General features: G+C 50.3%; 1 protein-coding gene across 2 annotated transcripts in view; it reads left to right on the forward strand.

The window, feature by feature from the left end:
• The first annotated feature begins 15985 nt into the window (after nucleotides 1-15985).
• Nucleotides 15986-22001, forward strand: part of LOC118696554 (acid-sensing ion channel 2) — a 483676-nt gene continuing 477660 nt past the window's right edge. Inside the window, exon 1 of one of the 2 annotated variants that reach the window (XR_004981656.2) lies at nucleotides 15986-16774. Coding sequence is in view for 1 of the 2 variants with exons in the window: in XM_036398737.2 (XP_036254630.1) it covers nucleotides 16211-16774 (564 nt within the window). In the remaining variant the exon portion in view is untranslated. The remainder of the gene's footprint in view (nucleotides 16775-22001) is intronic. The other variant, XM_036398737.2, reaches the window with a different exon arrangement.

Here is a 22001-nt window from a genome sequence, read left to right on the forward strand (position 1 = left end):
ATTCTCGTTTAATTTCCAGCAGACAAGGAGTCACAACGAAGTAGCATTGAGTAGGAGTTGAATATGAGAAACAGACTCCTGCAGAGGGACGAAAGACGTGAACTTAATGAACTTACAGTCTCAATCATATAAAACTGAACAAGAGAGCAATGTGTTTTCTCAAGTGACAGTTGTGTCGCTGTTCCCAAATGTTATTTTTTATTCCAACTATACTAGCTGGGGTAATAAAAGATATGACTTTGCTCCCCATACTTTGCCCAGCTGATTTTTTTTCAAATACCAAATCCTGTTTCATGTCCTCAGTAGATGCAGAATTACCCAGAGTTGCCCCCAATTGCAAGTGTAAATCTGTTAGAAATGGTTTATAGTAACACACAGGCTTGGTTACCACAGCACAGGGAAAATGTTTTCAAAAATGGTGTAGACTTACTCCCACAGAATGAAAATCCTTGGTCTCCTTGTTCCATTTACATCTTACACTGTTATATCGACTCTGGTATTTTTGATACATTTTGTAGGATGTACTGAAGGGATTTTTAATATACTCAGATGTTGAAAAGTGCTGAATGTTTAACTTTTTTTATTTACCCAAACCTTTAGACATTATTATAAAAAACCTATGTGATATTTCTGAGGCAAATGCCAGAAATTCCAAAATTCCATAAATGCATTTTCAATAGACAGTGAAAAGCCAGAGCAGGGATTTGAGACTTCCACAGCATCAGACCCTTCTGCTCTGGTGTGACAGTGGGAATCGCCCATGATTTCCTATAAGGGCATTCCCAGTAGGTCTGTTTGCTGCTCTGCCTGAAAGCAAATATGAACCCTTTCTTCCATTTCTTCCAAATTGCTGCATCCCAGCTATTGGTTGTGGGTCCTTTGTGTAAAGAGAAGAGAAACCAGCTGGTTAAATCCCAGAACCCCAGAATGGTTTGGTTGGAAGAGACACTGAAGGGTATCAGTCCCACCCCCTGCCATGGGCAGGGGCACCTTCCACTATCCCAGGTTGCCCCAAGCCCCATCCAGCCTGGCCTTATAAGGATGTGCATCCAAATTCATTGATGGGGGTGTGAACCCCACTCCCATCTCTGCCCTATCCCTGTGGGGCACCACAGCTGGGCAAATGAAAGAGTTAAATGAGCAGCTTGTAAAGAAAATCTCTGTGTTTGTGTATTTTCCCCTCATTTACACCCTCACCAGAGGTAGCAGGTCTACACCTGATGACACAGAGTTAAGAAGTAGAAACTTTTAGCTGCATTTTGGCCTTCATGAGGAAAAAAGATGGTAACACTGGGGAATGTGGGATGGGGGGTGACATCCTTTGTAGGGAAACATGGCAAAGCTGAGAGTGAACTATTGTTCTCCAGGTGAATTATTAATGTCGACATAGGAAGGGATGTTCCTTTGAAATTTGTTATTACTGAAATAACTGCTGCTTCTTCCCTCTCCCCACAGTTCTCAGACAGGGGTTTAGGCCAAGGGCAGCAATCTTTAGGACTCCAGGGAAAACAAGCTTAGAGGTTACAAGAGAATTTCTCCAAAAACTCCGACTTTGCTGCTGGACTGCCTGCCGCTCTGTGCCTTTGTGAGTCACAAGTGGTGACAGGAGTTCAGAGGGGTCAGTGCCCAGGGTTCAGAGCCCAGTGCTGCTGGGCTGTGGCAGCACTGACACCCCATGGCTGCAGCAGGGATGGATGGATGGATGTGCCTAAACCAATGTAACTGGCTTTGGAGAAAGCCAGCACTGTCCAGAGAGTGCCACCAAGTAAAGCCAAATGAATATTTCCATCTGCAGCTTTGTCATCATCTACAGCTCCTTGGGACAGAGGAGTTGCTCATTTCACTGCCAGGGAGGTAATTTGGGGGAAAATTTCCTTTTTACCCCCCACTGTATCTTCCTCATTTATGCAGTGGAGCTCAGTCTGCTTGGATGTCCCCTGGAGCCCTGAGGGTTTTACTTCTGGAAGGTGCACACTTTCAGTCAGGGATGTTTTTTTTTGGTAGTTCATTACTTTGGGTGAGGATTATTTTCTTACAAGGTTCCTTTTGCCTTCTGCTTTACATACAGAGTTGGTTTCTGAATGCTGCTGATAGATTTGTCTGGAGTGGTACAGGACCAGAAAGTGGCAAATCCTGTCGCAGTGGGAGAACACATCTGTCTGTTCCACATCTCACCCCAACTCTGGGGTGCCCAGTGCCGAGGACCTGGAAAGAACCACTGCAGCTTTTTCCTTTGCAGGCACTACCACCTAGTGCAGGGCACTGGAACTTCACATTTTCCCCTGGGATTTTATCCCACAATTGCAATCGATGGGTGGAGCTGGTGGAATAATTGGTGCTTAATGAATTAGCCACTGCTCCGAGGTGTTTGTTTTTCTTAACCACTGCAAGCCGTTCTCAAAGGGAGCACGATTTCCACAGCCAGGCAATGGGTTCATTGTCTCCAAAAGGGAATTTGCAAAGTGACTGCTATGGTTGCTCTTAAAAGAAAGAGCTTTTTTTTGGATTTTGAAGTTGACTCAGTCCCTGTCTAGGCAGGCAGGATAAAATCACAGAATTCTGGGCTGGTTTGAGTGGGAAGGGACCATAAAACCATCCAGTGCCACTCCTGCATGGGCAGGGGAGGACACCTTCCACTATTCCAGGTTGCTCTCCTACAACCTGGCCTTGGACACTTCCAGGGATGGGACAGGCTCAATTTATCTGAGAAACCTGTTCCAGTGTCTCACCACCTTCACAAGGAAGAATTTCTTCCTTATATCTACTCTGAACCATGAGTAGCCATAAGCAAAAGCGAGGGAAAGAGAAAATCCTCCCCTCCTGGGAGGCTTGTTTGTGACCCTCACACCAAGTGAGTCAGGGCTGTGGGTGTTTCCCAAGGGAACTGGAGAACTGAGTGGAGCCTTCACATGGAAAACCTTCTCCTCTGGTGCTTCCCTGCCTGTTTACCCTTCAAAGCTCTCCATGCTTCTCAGTCTGGCTCATTTTTCACGTGCTCCAAAGGGATGCAGCACTGGCCTGGTGTGCAGGAGGTCTCTGCTCCTGCCCCCAGAGCCCCACTGCTGGATCATGTGTGGAAAGTGGAAGGTGCAAACAGAGGTCCCTAGGCTTCTCCATACCTGAGGAGTGTCTCAGAGTTTGTCTGGATCATGCCCTGATTTTTACAACCTGCTTTTCTTTCCAGGGTGCTGGCATTTCTCCCAAAATTAGAGAAAGAGGGAGCAATGTGACTGTTACCTCCAGGTGAGGTAGCTTGACATTTTGGTTTGAGATACTTGAGATACTCCTCCAACACTGGTTTCGAATAGAGGCTGATTTTCCCAAATGTGAAGACATGTATGAAAACAATCCAGACTTTGTGGAGATCTGCCTGCTAAGACACCATGTACAGCCATGGCATGTGCCCCCTGTTTGTCCCTAAGCCAGAGCATCCTGTTTATGGTCACAACTTGAGCACAGAACCACGGAGCCATTTCAGTTGGAAATGACCTGTGAGATCATCAGGTCCAAGGGGCTGCCACGTTTTGTGGGAGTGAACAATGAGCAGAGGGCTGCAGGTGGTGATAGTGTGGGTCCTCAGCCACCTGAGCACTCTCCATCCCCACCACTCACTCACAGTCAAGCAGAAGTCTGAAACAGTGGAAATAAAATGATATTATTCCAGGCAGAGCTGATTTAATGAAAAATACATTGTCTTTCCACAGCTTCAGTGAAAATATATTGGTTTCTGCCAGATTAAATTAGAAGTCATCTATTCTTAGAACCTGTGAGGAACTGGCACGAGAGGGGAGTGGATATGAGAGACTTCAAACCTCTTGCAGGGACTGAATTAACTGACTGCAGCCCTTTGCCTGCAAAGAAAATTAAGTAATGTTTCCTCCTGCTAAACATGCACTGCTAAATAATCATATGAAAACACTAAAATATTCATTTATTTACAATTCTAGCTCAGGAATTACTGGTTTGCTTTGCTTTTGTTTGACAGGCATAGTTTTGTATTAAAATTGAACCAAATGAGTATGAGAAAAACTATAACCTACCTTAAAAATGGGAGTAATTTTGGATAAAACAGGAAGTTGGGTTCGACAACAACAAAAAAGTTTCTGTTTAATTTAAAAGGCCCTAAAATTCTGGGTTTATCTGGTTTTCCCAATATTGTGTCGTGGCAGTTTCTGAGCTGAGAGCACTGCAATGAGAAATCAAGACATTTCATTTGGCAAGTGTCAAGACAAAGAAGCTTCATTTTTCCAGTTTTTCTACCATTTCTTTTGAGCTGAACTCATCAAATCCTCCTAAATCTTTGGGGCTGTCGAAAAGGACTCAATGTCTCTTTTTAACCCTTTTCAAACTTTGAAAAGATGAATAAACCCCCATTTGCTAAAAGGTGGTTGTGTTGATCAAAGACTTGTATAATTCTGTTGGTATTGTCTTTGCTATCAGACAGTCCCAAATACATATTTCTGTAAAATAAATGGTCTTGGATTAACTCAGTCTGGATGCTCTTGAACTGCAGTGAAGTCTCCTTGTGGTTTACCCTCTGACACCAAATTAACCTTCCCCTGAGCAAGGCATTTATATTCTGGAGTAAATGCACTCTCACACAGAGTTACTCTGCAATTACATGAACTTATCTTTGGTCTCAGCGTGACAAGAGCAAGTGTGGAGAGCACAGGGTGAGCAGAGGATGAACAGCTCGAGCTGCTGCCTGCAGACACAGGCTCCCTGTGCTCGCCTGCACTGGTTTCTGAACTTGGTGTTTGTGCAGTGAAGAGCAATCCTGGAATGAACCAGGACAAATGACACAATGGGACTGCCCAAAGCTGTGGTTTGCACCTCAGGAATCCCAGTGAAATCCTCACCTGGCCTCTGCAGGAGGGCAGTGCTTTAACAGAGGGGACATGAATCATCCTTAAAGAGGTTTGCACATTCTCTGACTTTGCTTTCAAGTGGTCTCATGTCCATTCCTCTTAAATTGATTGGAAACTAGGAAGAGGATGAAACCAGAGGATGTTTTCAGAGCCTGTAAACATTCAAGGCTGGATTCAACTGGGCTTGGAACAACCTGGTTCAGGGGAAGGTGTCCCTGCCCATGGCAGGGAGTGGAACTGGATGAGCTGTAAGGTCTTTTCCAACCCAAACTATTTCAGGATTCAATGGAAGAGTGTAAACAGAAATGTGCCATCAGAGAGCTCATCCTGACAGCAGATCTCACTGCTTGAACCAGACTGGTTTGGTAATACTTGGGCAGGGAATGGAACATAGAAATGCTTCACCTTCCTAAATACCTGAGTTCCACCACCACAGAGCAGCTGCTTCTGCAAAGCCAGCCAGAAAACCGATGGCATGCTGAAAGGGACTGCCCCAGGGCCTGGGGCCATCCCAGCCACTGAGTGCTGTGAATGATGAGTAAATGTCGGTGGCTGAGCTCTGGCAGAGCCTGGTTGCATTGCTCAGCTCTGGCAGAGGCTGGGTTCATTGCTGTGCCTGCTTTTGATTTACAGGAGTCAGCCCTGCATCTATCCTGCACGTCTCAGCAATTTCCCTGAGAAGAGGAAACAAAGCAGCTTTTGGCAATGTTTGCTCAAGCAAATCACAATTTTCTCTTTAAGGGCTTTTATCACTTGCAAATTTGCTTTTCTTGTATTTACAGCTCCTTCCTGGCCAGACTGTAGCCTATGGGGGCGACCCACAGCAGAAATGCTAATTGCAAGGGCATGATGCTGAAGGGCTGGAGTGATGCCACCACGGGAAATGCTTTCAGGAAGATGCTTTCAGAAAGATGTTTTCAGTAGATGCTTTCAGGAGATGGTTTCAGGAGGATGTTTTCAGTAGATGCTTTCAGAAAGATGCTTTTGGGACATGCTTTCAGATGGTGCTTTTGGAAGACGGTTTCAGAAGAGGCTTTCAGGAAAATGTCTTTGGGAGATGGTTTCAGGAAGATGTTTTTGGTAGATGCATTCAGGAAGATTCTTTCAGAAGATGTTTCTGCTCCACCATCTTTGCTGCTCTCTCTAGCTCAGCTACAGTGACTGCACTGGGGATCCTTTCCCACTTGCTGGGCTTTGCTCTGGAAGGGACATTAAAGACCACCCAGTCCAATCCCCTGCCGTGGGCAGGGACCCTTCGCACTGTCCCAGGTTGCTCCAAGCGCTCTCCAACCTGGCCTTGGATGCTTCCAGGGATGGAGCAGCCACAGCTGCTCTGGGTACCCTGTGCCAGGGCCTCACCATCCCTTCCTAATCATCCTCTAAGAATGGAAGAGCATTTCAAGGATCTTGACTCGCACTTCCATTCTTAGTAGCAGGAGCTGCAGCTGTGCAATAACTGCTGTCACACCTGGCTTCAAGTACAGATAAGTGATGGCCAATTTTCTGCTGGTTGAGAATTTGCTTTTGAAGTTCCCCACCTGCCCTGGAGAGCTGCTCCCTTACCACACCCTGAGCAGCACCTGGGACCTGAGGCCCAGCTCATTTTCGGCTATCAGCAAACCTCCACCACATCCTGCCTGGCCAGAAATATGAGCAGACACAGCACTACAGCAGGGAAACAGGCAGTGCTTGCTTTGTTCTTTCATTAGAACTTGATTTGGTGCCGTATTTAAACGTGAATTACTGAGAAGGCAAAGACAGGGCTCTGCTCTTACTGGCTGTTATTAAAGCTCTAAATCAGGCTGCCTACAGAGCCATTCCTGCTACCTTTGCAAAATGAAACAGGGAATTGGCCTCTTCTGTCTCAGAGGGGGGTGCAAGCACTCTCAGTGATCCTAATACAGTCCCTGGATTCTCCTGAACTGCCAGGTTGCCACGTAAATCACCACAACAGGGTTGTGGAGGAAAAAGACTTGGAAATGTTGTTCCTAAATGGAAGCTCTACTGTAACTCAGACCAGCAGCTGCCCAGATCTTGTTCAGCTGTGAATTCAGTGATGGATTTCTTAGGAGTGGAGATTCATACCCCAAAATCCCACATCCAGCCTAAAACTCCAACCCAGAAACATTCTCCTTGCTGGGGCATCTTTGACTGCAGGGACCATGGTGGGAATCCTGGTTTAACCCCAGTTGGACCTCAACATCATCCCAGTGGGATGGGCAAAGAGAATCAGAAGGGACGAAGTGAGAAAACTTGAGCTGAGGTAAACACTTCATTAAGCAAAGCAAAAACTGTGTGTGCAAGCAAGGCAAACTAAAGAGTCCTTTCCCTGCTTCCCATCACAGGCAGGTGCTCAGCCATCCCAGGAAAACAGGGCCTCATCACTGGCACGGTGGCTTTGGAAGTAAAAACCCATCACTCAGAATACTCCCTTTCTTCCTTCTTTCCCCAGCTAAGAATGACTTCATATGGTCTGGGATATCCCTGGGATCAGCTGGGATTGGCTGGGATTCTGGCTGTGCCTCCCCCAGCTTCCTGGGCACCCCCAGCCCCCCCTCTGGTGGGTGAGGAGCAGAATGGGCCCTAAAGCTGTCAGCCCTGCCCAGCAAAAGCAAAACATCCCTGGATTATCTCCAGCACAAATCCCAACCACAGCCCCAGACAAGTTATTGTGAAGGAAATAAACTCTCTCCCACCCACATCCAGCACGTGGTGGGATGGGGACATTAATCTATCATATTTAGGCTGGTAGAACTGATTCTCTGTTTCAAACTACTTTTAAAAAATCCAAAGTTTTGGTTTCGTTTGGATTTTTCATTGTTATTACACAAGATTTAGGTTCTTTCAATTTCATTTTCCAGGCAGCCTTTTCTTGCCCAGATATCACTGACCAGCTTTACCACAAGAAGCTCTGACTGACCTGAAAATGCATTTCCACTGCTCAGATAATTGATCTCCACTGCTGCCTGCCAAGTGAGAGCACTGAGTCACTCCATCCCCATCGGCCTGGTCACAGCCTCCCCCAGCCAGGCCAGTAAAGCTCTCACCCACAGAGAGGACTCAGCAGAGGTTTTTTTCCTCTATGATGGGAAAACAGAACCTTCCTTCATCTTCTGGAATGAACTTTCTGCCCTTCAGTAGAGAGGAGACCAGCAAAGACACCGGGTAGAGGAATGGTGATGTATTTCATACCATCAGAGAGTCCCAGACTGGTTTGGGTTGGAAGAGACATTAAGGCTCATCCAGTGCCACCCTTGCCATGGCAGGGACACCTCCCACTGTCCCAGGCTGCTCCAAACCCTGTCCAGCCTGACCTTGGACGCTGCCAGGGATGGGGCAGCCACAGCTGCTCTGGGCACCAACTTGGATAAAAGATCTGTTTAGTCCAATATGCGAATTTCTTTCCTTCTGAAAGCAGACAAAATTATTCTTTAGCTTTTCTGAGCCTTTTTTCTCACCCATCACCTCAGGTACCCTCTCAGAGAACATGTGATGAGCAAAGGGCTCAGGGTAGGACCCTCTTCTGTCCCATCTTACACAAGCTGAAGGGACCTGTTAAGTTGGGGCGGCTCCATGGAGCAAAATGCCTGATCTGCTCAGCTCTGCCAAGAGCAGCTCTGCGCAGTTGTTACTGACTTAAATCACATCCAAAGGGAACACAGAAATCTCATGTGCTCTTCCTCCTCAGAAAGGGCAAGGATTTAAGATGAGGTTTGTTCTCTCAGTGCAGAAACAGCTCCTCTGGGGTAGATAGAATCCTGCTGAGAGTAAATACCATCATCTGGTCGAGTTCCTGTCCCTGCTGCTTCTCAGCCCATTGAATAACCATGAACTAAATCCCCAACATTCCCGAGGGGGCAGAGTATTAGGCCCACTGCAGCACACTGGGGAGCACAAATTAAATTACATGTTCCAGCTGAAAGCGTCTCACGTGGCCTCCAGCAAACTTCACCCCTTATCCATGACTCTGATTTCCATAAAGTTCTAATGATGCCACAGGACACATCTGCAGTGTATGAATCTGTCCCCACAGCAAACTTTCCTTTCAGTCAACTCACTTCAGATTTCTGCCTTTGGGAGCTCCCCCTGCAGAGCTGCCTCCAGCTCAGGGGCCCCAGCTCAGGAAGGACCTGGAGCTGCTGGGATGAGTCCAGAGGAGCCACGGAGCTGCTCCAGGGCTGGAGCCCCTCTGAGCCAGGCTGGGAGAGCTGGGGGTGCTCACCTGGAGAGGAGAAGCTCCAGGGAGAGCTCAGAGCCCCTGCCAGGGCCTGAAGGGGCTCCAGGAGAGCTGGAGAGGGACTGGGGACAAGGGATGGAGGGACAGGACACAGGGAATGGCTCCCAGTGCCAGAGGGCAGGGCTGGATGGGATATTGGGAATTGGGAATTGTTCCCTGGCAGGGTGGGCAGGCCCTGGCACAGGGTGCCCAGAGCAGCTGGGGCTGCCCCTGCATCCCTGGCAGTGTCCAAGGCCAGGTTAGATTGGGTTTGGATCGGCCTGGGACAGTGGAAGCTGGGATTTGCTCTCAATACAAGCAGAAGGTTTTTACCCATTGGCCCTGCCCAGATCCCCCAACAACCCCACCCTGGGCATCCCTGGCAGCGCTGTCCAAACCCTCCTGGAGCTCTGGGACCATTCCCTGGGGAGCCTGGGCAGTGCCAGCACCTCTGGGGGAAGAACCTTTCCCTGAGCTCCATCCCAGATCCACCTGGCCCAACCATTCCCTGGGTCCTGGCCCTGTCCCAGAGCAGAGATCAGAGCTGCCCTTGGGGAGGAGCTGCAGATCCTGAGCTCTGCCCTCAGCCCCCTCTGCTGCAGCTGAACAGACCAAGTGCCCTCGGCTGCTCCTCATGTGGCCCCTCCAGACCCTTCCCCACCCTTGTGTCCCTCCTTTGGACACTTCCAACACCTCTGGATCTCTGGCACAGTGAGATGCCCCTGGGGCCCCCCAAGGACAGCTGTCCCCTGTCACCTCCCAGCTCTTTGCAATCCTTTGGCACCAGGACTGCAATTAGCTTTGTTTTTTTCTTGTTTTCCCAGATCAGCCATTTGAAGAAGGACAATCAGGGTTGCCATGGTAATGGAAGGATGACTTCTTAATTTGTGGGATTCTTTAATTATTCTGAGAATTGTAATCCCATGAAAACTGCCTCCTTTGGAGAAATTCAGTTAAGAGCTGCACAGGCACTGAGGGAGAAGTTAAAAAGAAAGGAAAGCTAATGAAGATGGTTTTTGGGCAAAAGAATGAAAAAAAAATTGGTGCATTTTTTTGCTTGTTTCATGTGCCAACAAGAACAAATGTCTGGTGTTATCCAGAAACAAGGGCCTGGAATGGGTCCTAAACTTGAATTATTCATGGGAAATTCAAGGTGTTTTTACAGACTTTCTGAGAAACAAGAGTATCAGGCAGAACTAACACATATAACTGAAAATAAAACTGTGTAAAACTTAATGGATAACAAGTAGAATTTCAAGGGCTATTTAAATGGAGAGGCACCAGAGAAAATATAATTTTTTAGTACATTTTTTCATCCCCAAATCTTAAAACCCAAGACACAGAACAGAAGCAGCACTGCTTTGATTTTGTATAGGATGAAGAGACACCGTGGCTTGCTCAGGGTGGGCAGTGAAGCACAGGCACAGGAGGATGAAGCCAAAGTCCCTGGGATGTCCCAGCTGGCTTTGGAGCTGAGCAGGTGCCACCTGAGTCACCTGTGACAGGAGCATCTTGGAACCCCAATGAGCAGAGCTCTGGAGAGGGGCTGGTAAATCAGTTATTGCAGAGAATGGGAATGCCAGAGGGAGCAGGGCAGCCTCTGAGTGCTGAGAAACACCTCTGAAAATCCAGTATTGCCTCACTGGGGCCCACAGCCTCCAGGGGAGTATTAATGTGCTCTAACATTTCTGCAGGAGGAGCAAGGCACCTGGAGCATCCTCTCTGCTGCTGGGGGAGAAATCTTCCCCCCAAATCATTCTTCCAATGGAGAATGCTGGGTCAGCTCTCTGCCAGTATGATGTTTTCATCATCACCTCTCTTGGAGGGAAATGCACATGGAAATGGAGCATTTCTATGTCTTACTTTCAAACAGCTTTGTTGTCCAGAGCAGCTGTGGCTGCCCCTGGATGCCTGGCAGTGCCCAAGCCCAAGCTGGACAAGGCTTGGAGCAGCCTGGGATGGTCGAAGGTGTTTCTGCCATGGCAGGGGGTGGGACTGGATGATTTTAAGGTCTCTTCCAACCCAAACCAGTCTGGGATTCTATGACCTTTCTTTGGAAGGCATTTTATGCAGCCATTTAAATATTTTTTGGTTTCTTTCAAGGAGACTTCTTTTTCTTTTCAATTGCTTTCATTGCTTTCCTTTTATACCCCATTATAAATTCAAGCACAATATTAAATGCACTGAAATAAAAATTTCAATTTTCTCTATATATTAAAAAGCTGTTTAACTGAGCCAAAGCTACTTTGGAAGTGATCAGATTTAATTTCAGGGGAAACATCAACATTCAACATTCAGTTCCATGTTTAGAAAGGTGGACTCCTTCAAGTAGCTGAGCCCTCTCTACTCATGGGAGCTCTGTGTCCCTGCTTTGAAGACACTCGCAGTCAAAATTTAAGTGACAAGAGAGTCCAAAAAGATTGGGGGAAGCCTGAGAAATGGAGGGGGAGCTACAGATCACAATTAACTTAACCAAAGTCCTTCTTCAGGAGTCATTGTGGTTGGCCCAATGCTCCCTGGTTTCCCTTCCAAATGCCTGTTGTCCTTTCTGCCTTCAGAGCCCACGGCAAGAGCAGCACCCAGTGAGATCCCAGTGGGACATTGATGGGACATTTCCCATCAATGCAACCACAGAATGATCTGCAGCTGGGCCAGGGAAGGATCTGGAATGGCTGAGGGAGCTGGGCAGGGGCTCAGCCTGGAGCAAAGGAGGCTCAGGGGGCCCTTGTGGCTCTGCACAGCTCCTGCCAGGAGGGCACAGCCGAGGGGATCGGGCTGTGCTCCAGGGAACAGGGACAGGAGCAGAGGGAACGGCCTCAGGCTGGGCCAGGGCAGGTTGGATTGGACATTATGGAAAACATTAGGGACATTAGGGAAAATGTCTTCACTGAAAGGGGTGCACAGCTGCCAGGGCAGGGCTGGAGTCTCCATCCCTGGAGAGGTTTAAAAGCCCTGCGGATGTGGCACTTGGGGACATGGTCAGTGGTGGCCTTGGCAGTGCTGGGTCAACTTAGTTGGACTCAGTGGAATCAGAGAACTTTTCCAATCTAAGTGATTCTGTGATTGTCAGACAAACCTCTTCCTTGGACTGCAGCCATCATTGCCTTTTGCCTTTTTTTTTTTTTTTTTAATCCTTTTTCTCTTCAAGCCCAGAGTGGAACATCAAAAGAACAAGAACAAACTGGCAGAAAAAACAGAAAAAATACAGAGATTTCCAGGGTTAAGGAGAGGGCTCTAGCTCAGGGCCGTGGGGACCATGTACTAAGCCACATGGGGGACCAAAGCACCTCATTTTCTTTGTAAAACATCCCTGTGCTGTGCCTGTGAGGTCAGTCCTGCGTTTCTCATTGCAAGCACTTTACCTGGGCTGTGCTCCCAGGAGGGCTCAGGTGGGGCTGTGGAAGCAGAGGGGCTCACACAGGTCGGGACCCGTTTTCATCCCTTTTTCTTCCTCGAATAGAGCCGTTTCCCGCTGTTTCGGGGTGGGATCCCGAGCACTGCAGCAAGTGCTGGAGACGCAAGAGGGCAGGCACGGGCTGTGCAAAGGAGACAGGGCTCTGCACAGCCTGTGCTTGCCCTCTTCCCAGCCAGCCTGGCCCTCTCCACTTCCCTCCATCTCTGCAAAGGGGTGGAAAACAGGGATACGTCTTCTGGCCCTGCCTGGCTTGTCTGCTGAAGCAAATTTGAAGCAGCATGTTCTGCGAGGAACATCCAGGGGCTGAGGCTGGGCTACGAGCTCCCTCAGCAGCTCCACCTGCCAGGGATGCTCCCATTACCCCGGCATTCCCTAGTGCAGGTGTCCTTAGCGGGGCTCTGCCACCTCAGGGGCTTTATGGGACCAGCCAGGCTGCCTTTCCTCCCCCTGGCTTTATGGGACCAGCCAGGCTGCCTTTCCTCCCCCTGGCTTTATGGGACCAGCCAGGCTGCCTTTCCTCCCCCTGGCTTTATGGGACCAGCCAGGCTGCCTTTCCTCCCCCTGGCTTTATGGGACCAGCCAGGCTGCTGCCTTTCCTCCCCTGCGTGTCCCTTAGAGGGGATGTTCACATGGGTGGCCAGAGGGGCCGTCAGCCTTTACCAGCCCTTGCTTCCCATGTCCCTCAGCCTTGCTGGTGTTAGCCGACAGCCCATCCCCAGGCACTGCTTCCTTGGCTCCCAGGACACGGTGGCCCATGGCAGCTCTTGGGCACAGCCTGAGCCACCAGCCCTCACCAGAGTGGGACAGTGCCCACACAGCTGGGGCGGCCCCTGGATCCCTGGCAGTGCCCAAGGCCAGGCTGGGCAGGGCTTGGAGCAGCCTGGGACAGTGAAGGTGGGGTGGGATGAGATGATCCCTCCCAACCCAAACCATTCCATGATTCCGTGGTTTGTCTCCTTGGTTTGTGCCCATCCCCAGGGGCAGCACAGCCCGAGCTGGTGCCAGGCAGCTCTGCTGGGCACGGGGCTGTTCCCTCCAGGCTGCAGCCAAAGCTCCCCGCACAGTTCAACAATAAAAGGCATGGTTTGTGGTGTGAATTACAGCAAACAGCATTGCAAAGGCAGCACTAACGGGGAACAAATGAAAGCCTTAACGGGGAACAAATGAAAGCATTAACACACTGCCGGGCCAGTGCAGGCGTGGGGAAGGGAGGGGGATTTGCAGATAGGCTGGGAGTGGGGAGGAAAGGGAGCCCATTCCGGCCAGGGATTTTTTAGAGGGGAAGGGTATTGTCCCTGACCATGCAGGGGTGATGAGCACAAGGGAGACGGGCAGTGAGGTTGGAGCCAGGAGCAAGGGTGCTGTACCCACTCTGCTGCTTTAATTCTGGGCCATAGCTTGTTTCGGTGTGCTCAGCTCTGCCTTTTCCACTCTCCTGGAAAGGGCACCACAAGGTGCAGGAGGTTTGTGCATCTGTCCTTGTCTGAATTTCTGTGTAATGCAGAAGGAACACAGCTCTGTTTAGCCACCAATGGACTGTACTGAGAGCCTGGCTTCACTCACAGGCACAGATGCAGGAGGAGGGACCATATTTCGCATTTCAGGGCTGATGTGGATTTGTACAAGAGCAAACCAGACTCTGGAGGCAGCTCCTGCTCCCTCTGCACCCCAGCCATTCATGACAACAGAGTGCTGGAGCCTTCTGGCTATGGAAGGAGGTTGCAGCTTCAGGGCAACCACCTAGTATGAAAAGTCCTCCTGGGAAAACCATCTCATGGCTCCCAAGTCCTTTGTCCCCTCTTTGCCTCATTCCCTGGTGTAAAATGGAGAAAGTACGTGTTGTAGCAGGGCTGGTATGGGTAGCTGAGACTGAGGGATATTGCCATAGGAACATCCATGCTGGGGGATGCCACAACTCCCCTTGCCTTTGGCTGCCAAGGCCAAATGTGGAGACAGCAAAGCAGAAATTATCTCATCTCTGGGTGAAAACCGTCGCGGGGAGGACAGGGTGGCTCACGGCCGGGGGACAAGGGTCTTGGGGGTCCATCAGTGGAGTCAAGCACCTGAAAGGTGAAGGGGCCAAATGGTGCAATTGGTCAGTTGTCATGGTAACCGCACTCAGGGTTATAAATCCAGAACCTGGGCTCATTTAATCCTTAAATGGCTGAAAGTCATGAGGCATTGCCCTGCAGACCCTGACAGGCTCTGCCTGCGCTTCAACCCTCTGCTCCCACCTCATTCCAACTGGGAAACCACGTTCTGGGCACTTCCATGCTGTGGGACCCTCACCTGCTGTAGGGCTGGGTGCTGTACAGAGACAGAAATCCTGGGGTTTCATTCTGGATCTGAAAAAAGGCGAGCAAAGCCCCTGCTGTTCATGGAGCCGGTGTGGAAGGGAGTTACTCCGACCCTGTTCAGACCCAGCCCCTCACACCTCTGGTGTGGATCCCCCTCGTTCGCACTCTTGCAGTCGCACCACGCATGCACCGAGGCATCGTCACGGATCTGCAGCATCTCCTGGGTAGAAAATCCAGTTTTCCTCCCTTCCACCCCCTCCTTCCCAGCCTCCCGGCTGCATGCACATCTGGGAGCGCCTTCCCCAAACACATCCGTCACAGGTGCCTTCGGGGCACACGGAACATCTGGAGATCCTGCGGGGGCCGAGCCGGGGGCTCAGGAGCTGCTGGGCACAGCCCGGCCCCGGACAGCTGCGGGGCTCGGTCCCTCTCCCTGCCCTGCCGCCGGCAGCCGGCCCTGCCCTCCGGGTCCCTGCGCGACCCACGGCTCCCAGCGCTTCTCCCCGAGAGTCCTGCAGGGCAGGAGAGCTCTGGGCGGCTCGGAGGCGGCTCTAAGGCAGACAAAGCAGAGGCCAGAGACGCTCCAGCCCCGCCGCTGCCCGGCTCTTGCCCTGGCTGGGTTTTGCTCGGAGCTGCCGTGTGAAAGAGAAAGAGAAGCGAGTTAATGCACCTCTTTCCAATCTGCGTGTGTGCGTCCGTGCAGCTGAGCAGCAGTCCCCTTCTTTTCTAGTTTTCAGCCTTTCCTTTCCCCTCCCTCTTTTGCTCTCCTGTTTCTCCCTCTGAATTAGCTGCCCACCTTTCCCTTGCAAATCACACCGACAGCACAGGCTGGGTTTTCGGGGTGGTGTTTTCTGCCCAAAATGGAGAGGTGGGGAGGAGGAGAGATGCCTGAATCCTGCAGCCGCATCCCCGGAGCTCGGGGAGCATCTCCCGCTCGGGCTGAAGATATGCGGGAAGCAGCATGCTCGGCTTTCCGCACTAGTTAACAGCCTGGAAGCTGCCTCCGCTTGTTTTAGGCTCGCTCGCTTAATCTCAGCTCCCCTCGGCGCGTGTGTGCTTGTGTGTGTGTGTGTGTGTGTGTGTGCAGGGGGAGGACTTTATTGCCATTGGCTCAGCTTTCGCTGCCCACCCACATCTCTTCCACATCACCTTGGTGTCTCCCTAAATAAAACCAGCCCTCCTTATCGCACCGAGGAAATCAAGAGCAAGAGTTTGAATGGATTTTATATAAATATTTACCCCGACGAAGCTACTGCTGAGCTCGTGGGATAAACTTGCAGCAGCTGGTCTCACTCTGCTTCCCTCACCTGCCTCTGAAAGGGTTTAATTACTTTGGAGAGGAGAGGGGAGAGATCCAGATCCCAGTTCTGGCTCCAGACTGACCCAAAAAGCAGGACCAGGATTTAAATGAACTATGGATCTGAAGGACAGCACCAGCGAGGGCAGCATGGGCAGCCTGCAGCCTTCCAGCATCCAGATTTTTGCCAACACCACCACGCTCCACGGGATCCGTCACGTCTTTGTCTACGGGCCGGTCACCATCCGGCGCCTGCTCTGGACCTTGGCCTTTGTGGGTTCACTGGGTCTGCTCCTGGTGGAGAGCTCGGACAGGGTGGCTTTTTACTTCTCCTACCAGCACGTGACCAAAGTGGATGAGGTGGTGGCAAACAGCCTGGTGTTTCCTGCTGTCACCATCTGTAACCTCAACGAGTTCCGCTTCTCCCGGCTCACCACCAATGACCTGTACCATGCTGGGGAGCTCCTGGCACTGCTGGATGTCAACCTGCAGATCCCCAACCCTCACCTGGCTGACCCTGCTGTCTTAGCCACCCTCCAAGAAAAGGCCAACTTTAAGCAGTATAAACCCAAAGTTTTCAGCATGCAAGAGTTCCTGGCACGGGTTGGCCATGACCTGAAGGATATGATGCTGTACTGCAAGTTCAGGGGCCAGGAGTGCAACCACAAGGACTTCAAAACTGTGAGTATGAGCAGATATGCTGCTTTTCTCTTCTCTGGGCATGTGGACCATGGTGTTGCAGGACCAGGACAGCCCTGGAGGTCCCTGGCCAAGCTGTGTGGGTCCGGTGTGGTGAGACAGTGGCTGCCAGGCTCTGGCATGGCAGAGGAGGAGCAGGAGGAAGCCTGTTGAGCTGAAGTTTGTTTGTTGGAGTCCTAATGGAGGTTTTATGGGGCCAGACCTGCAAAGGGTTTGTAGCAGGTCCAGCCTCCATGCTGAGTAAGGCCCATAGCTCCCAGTGTTTGCTCAGGGTCAGATGGATGCTGCTGAGCATCAGAGGGGGCCTGAGGGTCTCTTGGCATGGCCAGTGGATGTCAGCCAGCAGAAGGAAGCAGAGAGGGCTGGACAGAGCCAACCAGAAGGGCAGGCGCTTGGGGCTGGTCTGAGCTGTGTCTCTCCAGGTGTTTGCAGCGTTGCTGGAACTCTGGAAGGGGAAATTTTTCTTCTTGTTCCTGGTATTCATGGCTCATAAATTCTGGTTTGCTGCAGAGTGTGGGTAGCAGCTGGGTACCTGTCTGGTGCTGTGTCCTTCCTGTGCTGTGTTAGATGAAAGGAGGGGAAAGAGAAGGAGAGGAAACGCAACTGAGAGGCTGAGCTCTGATCCCGGTCTGCTCTGAGAGGGGGGGAGGTGGAGCGAGCTGGGTGCTTGAGCATGCTGAGGGAAGCAGCTGCTGCTGAGTTTCCAGCTTCTGGCTGGCACCCTGATGGCAGTGCAGGCTAGCCTGGGTGCTGTGGTGGTAAATGTGTCCGTGTAAAATAAAAATTACTAGGAGGTTGCCTAGCTGAAGTGATGCCCCTCTGTACTGCTGGGGCAGGGGCTGCAGAGGGGGCTGAGCCCCATCCTGGCTGAGCTGGGGCATGCTGGGCTCTGGGCTAAGTCCCACTGTGGTCTCAGGCCATGCTGGGCAGTGCCTCAGCTCTGTGATCCTGGAGTCAGAAATCTTACAGGTTTCAGGTGGTTATTTCTTGGGAGTTCTGCTGGTTGTTCTGCTAGTTATGGTGTGTCCTGCAGAGAGCAGGTCCTGGGCAGGGTTTGTGAACCCCTGGTTCATCAGCAGAATCTTTGTCAGGTTTTGGGAGAAGGGAATATTTTCTATCTGTGCTGCTTTGGATCTCTGAACAAATGAGTCCAACTGACTCCAGCCCCAAAGTCATTGCCATCTCCTGGGCTGTGCTCTCTTTACACCTCGGAGCAGGAACATAGAATTGTACATGTAAGTGATTGCCTGTGCATATCTCTGATGTGTGTCTGTTTCAAACTAGCTATTCAGGCAAACCATTCCCTTGTTTCCGCTCCCTGGGCAGGTCTGAGCAGGGGTTGGGTCATCCAAGCTGTAGGAAGGCGTCAACCATGTTCCAAGGAGAGGAGCCTGCTAAAGAGAAGCCATGTGTGAGCAGGTCTGGAGAATGGGATAAAAAAGGAGAAACGGATCCAAGAGTCCAGGGGACAGAAGAGTTGGGAAGTGAGGTCAGATCCCAGGAGAATGGATAGACCTCTCTTGACTGTAGCAAAGTGGGGGGAGTGGGAGCTATTCTGCCTGTGGACTTGCCAAGAATGAAATAAGAACTAGCCAAAAGCAAAAACCTCAAAGCCAGGGAGAAACCAGCACTTTCAAAGCACCTGCAGGGCTTAAAAAAGGACTTTGAAAAGCAGAAGACAGGAGCTCTTGGCAGCCCCCCTGGGACCCAGCAGGGTGTCACCCCTAGCTATTGAGTTTTTGAGATAATTGCTTCTAAAACAATGATTTTAATTTTTTTTTTCCTCGTGGGGAATACTGTAGTTTCCAGAAAGACAAACATTCCCTGTCTGCCAAATAAATGCTCTGCTAAAACAGATCAGGGCAAGCTAGAAAGAGACAAGATATTATGGACTGACAGCACTTGTCCTTGTCAAAGTGAGAGATTGAGTGCAGTACTTCATCCCATTCTGCAAAGCAGCTCCTACCTGAGCCAGAAGACAACATTGTCTCTCACAGAGGCAGGGCTTCCATCTCACTGACTCCAGGTAATCCCCCGGGTTATGGAAATCCAGGAAGTAGCACTCAACAGGGACACAACAACCCTGTTTTTCTTCCAGATTTTACCTCTCAGATAAAAGGCAGGGAAAAGTGTCTGTTTGAAGGATGAGTAGGTGTTTCCACAGGGAGAATGCTGTAAAGGTCTGTGAGCTGCCTCCAGGCTGAATCAGAACCTCATGTCCTGGATGAATTTTGCATTTAATCACCAGCAACCTGTTGCAGCTGCACATAGGCTCAGTGACAGCACATCCATCCTGCTGCAGCACCCGCTGGAGAAGAGTCATCACTGGAGCCTGATTTGTTTCCTGAAGGGAAACAGGGTGTAAATCCCAGGGCAGTTCTGCAATATGTCATCAGGGTGAAGAACTACGAGGGTTTTATATACACTGCCCAGATTCTGGCAGCTGTGAGCAGAGGAGGCAGGAGCTTTGCAGCAGAGGGCTGCACCAAACAGGAGCTCTGCAATAAGGTGCTGCTGGAGGAGTCCGTGCTGTGCTGCCTCTGGTCAGCTCTGCCCTCTGGTGTGTGGGGATTTGTGTGCAGGGTGTCCCTGAATAAAGCCCACAGTGCTGCTGCTGCTGCATGGAGAGCAGGAGCTGAAACGGCAGCATCTTGGCACTTTGAAAACACTTGACTTTACCCTCCTTCTTCCTCCACTGCCCTGTTTAAATCCTCTGTCACTGCTTTAATAACAGGACTTGAGCTGTGTTTTCCCTACACTTCCTGTTCCTTCTCCCCTTAATACCTCTCAGACAGCATTTCCCATGTTAAGGTCTGCTCACTGGAGTGAGTACCCACAGCTTTTTTTCAGAAGTACCCAAAGGAAACAGCTAGGTCTTAGCAGGATGTGCTGATCCTGTGCTGGCGTTGCCACACACAGAACAGCAGAGAAGATAATGCAGAGCTCTGCTGTAGGCAAAGCCAGTGAAGAAGAGACAATTGGCAGGACATGCTTTAGCAAAGCCATTCCCTTGGAGTATGTGGAGGAGGAAAGCCTGAGAGCAGGCAGCCAAGGAAATCCTCTCCTTGTTTTCTGCATTGCTCCCCCCAGGAGGTCCTGGTTGGAGCTGACCTCGCAGATGGCATTTCCTGGAGGAGCTGTGCTCCTGCTGCTCCATGTGACATCAGGGTCTTCATCCCAGTGCTGCTGAGCCTGGCAAAGCTTGGGCTCATCAGCCCTCACCACAGCACTGTGATGTTCTGGGAGTCCCTGTGGGTGTGTGGAGCAAAGCCTCTTTCCCAGGGTACTGGTGTGGCTCGTGCCCTTCACTGTTCCAGCCTGGGCTGATGCTGGGCAGTAACAGGGGACACTTGCAAGAGGATTTTGTGTGGGGCCCAGCAAATGTGGGGGGCAATGGGGTGAAAACCTCTGAAAACCCTTTCACAGCTCATGGGGCAAACACGGAGTGAGGGATAGGATAGCCTGGGAGTGGATACTGGGAATGTGAGCAGCAGGGGAATGGAATCCCTCAGTCCCCCCTTGCTGAGAAATGCTCCCCAGCAGCACAGCCCTGCCCAGCACAGCCTGGCCGTGGCTCTGGGGGCTGTTCTGGGTATGTGCTCTGGGTCTCTGGGGTGGTACTGTGTCCTGTTTGCTAAATGCAGTGTTGGGCTGTGCTTCCTCACACATCCAGTCATTCCAGCTAACACAAACTTTTCCCTTGTGCCTGCTCTGCCTCATCAGGTGTCTGTTTATTGCCAGTGGCCATGACAATTGAAGGATAGAACTCATTTATTTTCAATACACATTCTTCTGACCTACAGGGTCCACATAATGAAGTGTATCTCATGTGAATATTGCTATTTTAAGACACGAGTTTCTGTCAATCTATCTGTCTTTCTCTATACATATTTTTTCTGCCCTTCTTTCTAGTATATCTATCAGGCCAATGTTTAGTGAATAGCTTTGGCTTTTTAGACTAACTAGTCCATTCTCATCTGTTATACAACTTTCACTTTCTTCAAGAAAAAAGTCAGGATCGTGCATACTTGATTCAGAAAAACGTTACATTTCTTATTTACCAATTTTTCTGGAGAGTCACAACTTTTACCAAAGTTTGCTCCAGAATCTGAGATGCTATAATGAGATCTGCCATTATGAAATGTGCAATAATGAGATGTGCAATTCAGTGATAACTTTTACACAAACAGGCTGTTCTTCCAGTAGGAAATCATGTAGGAAATCCAGTTTGCACTGGAATATCTCAATTTTGCAGGTACTGTTGAGGGTCTGGGTGTGGGCACAGGCACAGAGGGAGTGCAGGGTTATAATTTTGCTGCTGGTGGTGTCTCATTGGGTGTCTAAAAGGAGTCCTGGCTCAGGGATCTAGCAAACCCTGCCCTTGGGAAGTGCAGACCCTCATGCCACCCAGTGGTTTACTGGATTGCATCTCTCTGTCCGGTAAGGATTTATAGGTGTGGTAGTTCCCTGTTACACTGATGGGGTTTGTATTTCCTTTATTTATTAAAAAATAGTAGGATAAGATTTTATATTTTGCAGGAAGTTTCATGATGGATGCCAGTTGGGATCAATGCTCATGAAAAATCATTCCTGAGTTGGAATGGTCAATAGAGTTAAAATCTAATGAAAGCTGTGGAGCTTCAGTGGGGCCTTTTCATGGCAAATCCCATTTAAAATCCTTTAATACCATGTGTTGGTTTGGCATAACTGGTTTTTCATAGTGGGGGGGGGGGCACAGGGGTGGCTTCTGTGAGAAGCTGATAGAAACTCCCACCATGTCTGACAGAGCCAGTCTCTGATGGCTCTGAAGAAGGACATGCTGCTGGCCCAATTAGAGAGGTTGGTAACACCTCTGTGATGACATATTTAAGAAGACAGTAAAAAACAGCACCTGCTAATTTTTTCCCAGGGGTAGCCTGGCAGCGCTGCTGGGGCCATCCCAGAGGTGAGCCTCCCCTGCCTGGCTGCCCCTAGCCAGCCGTGCCCGGCACAAGGGCAGGGGCAGTGGGGGCAGCCTCCCCTTGGCAGTGCCCTGCATGAGCAGAGGTGTTAATTAGCACCCACCACGAGGTGGTGGGGCCATGGGGCTGGCAGGGAAAGCACGATGAGCGATTGCCAAGGCAGAACCTAGACCAGATCAACTTCTTGGTGCTGCAGGATTTTGCAATGTCTTTGAATTGGTGGAACTTGTTGGCAGTGGTACCTATGG

The sequence above is a fragment of the Molothrus ater genome, chromosome 27 (genome assembly GCF_012460135.2).
Source record: "Molothrus ater isolate BHLD 08-10-18 breed brown headed cowbird chromosome 27, BPBGC_Mater_1.1, whole genome shotgun sequence".
Classification (NCBI taxonomy): Eukaryota; Metazoa; Chordata; class Aves; order Passeriformes; family Icteridae; genus Molothrus; species Molothrus ater.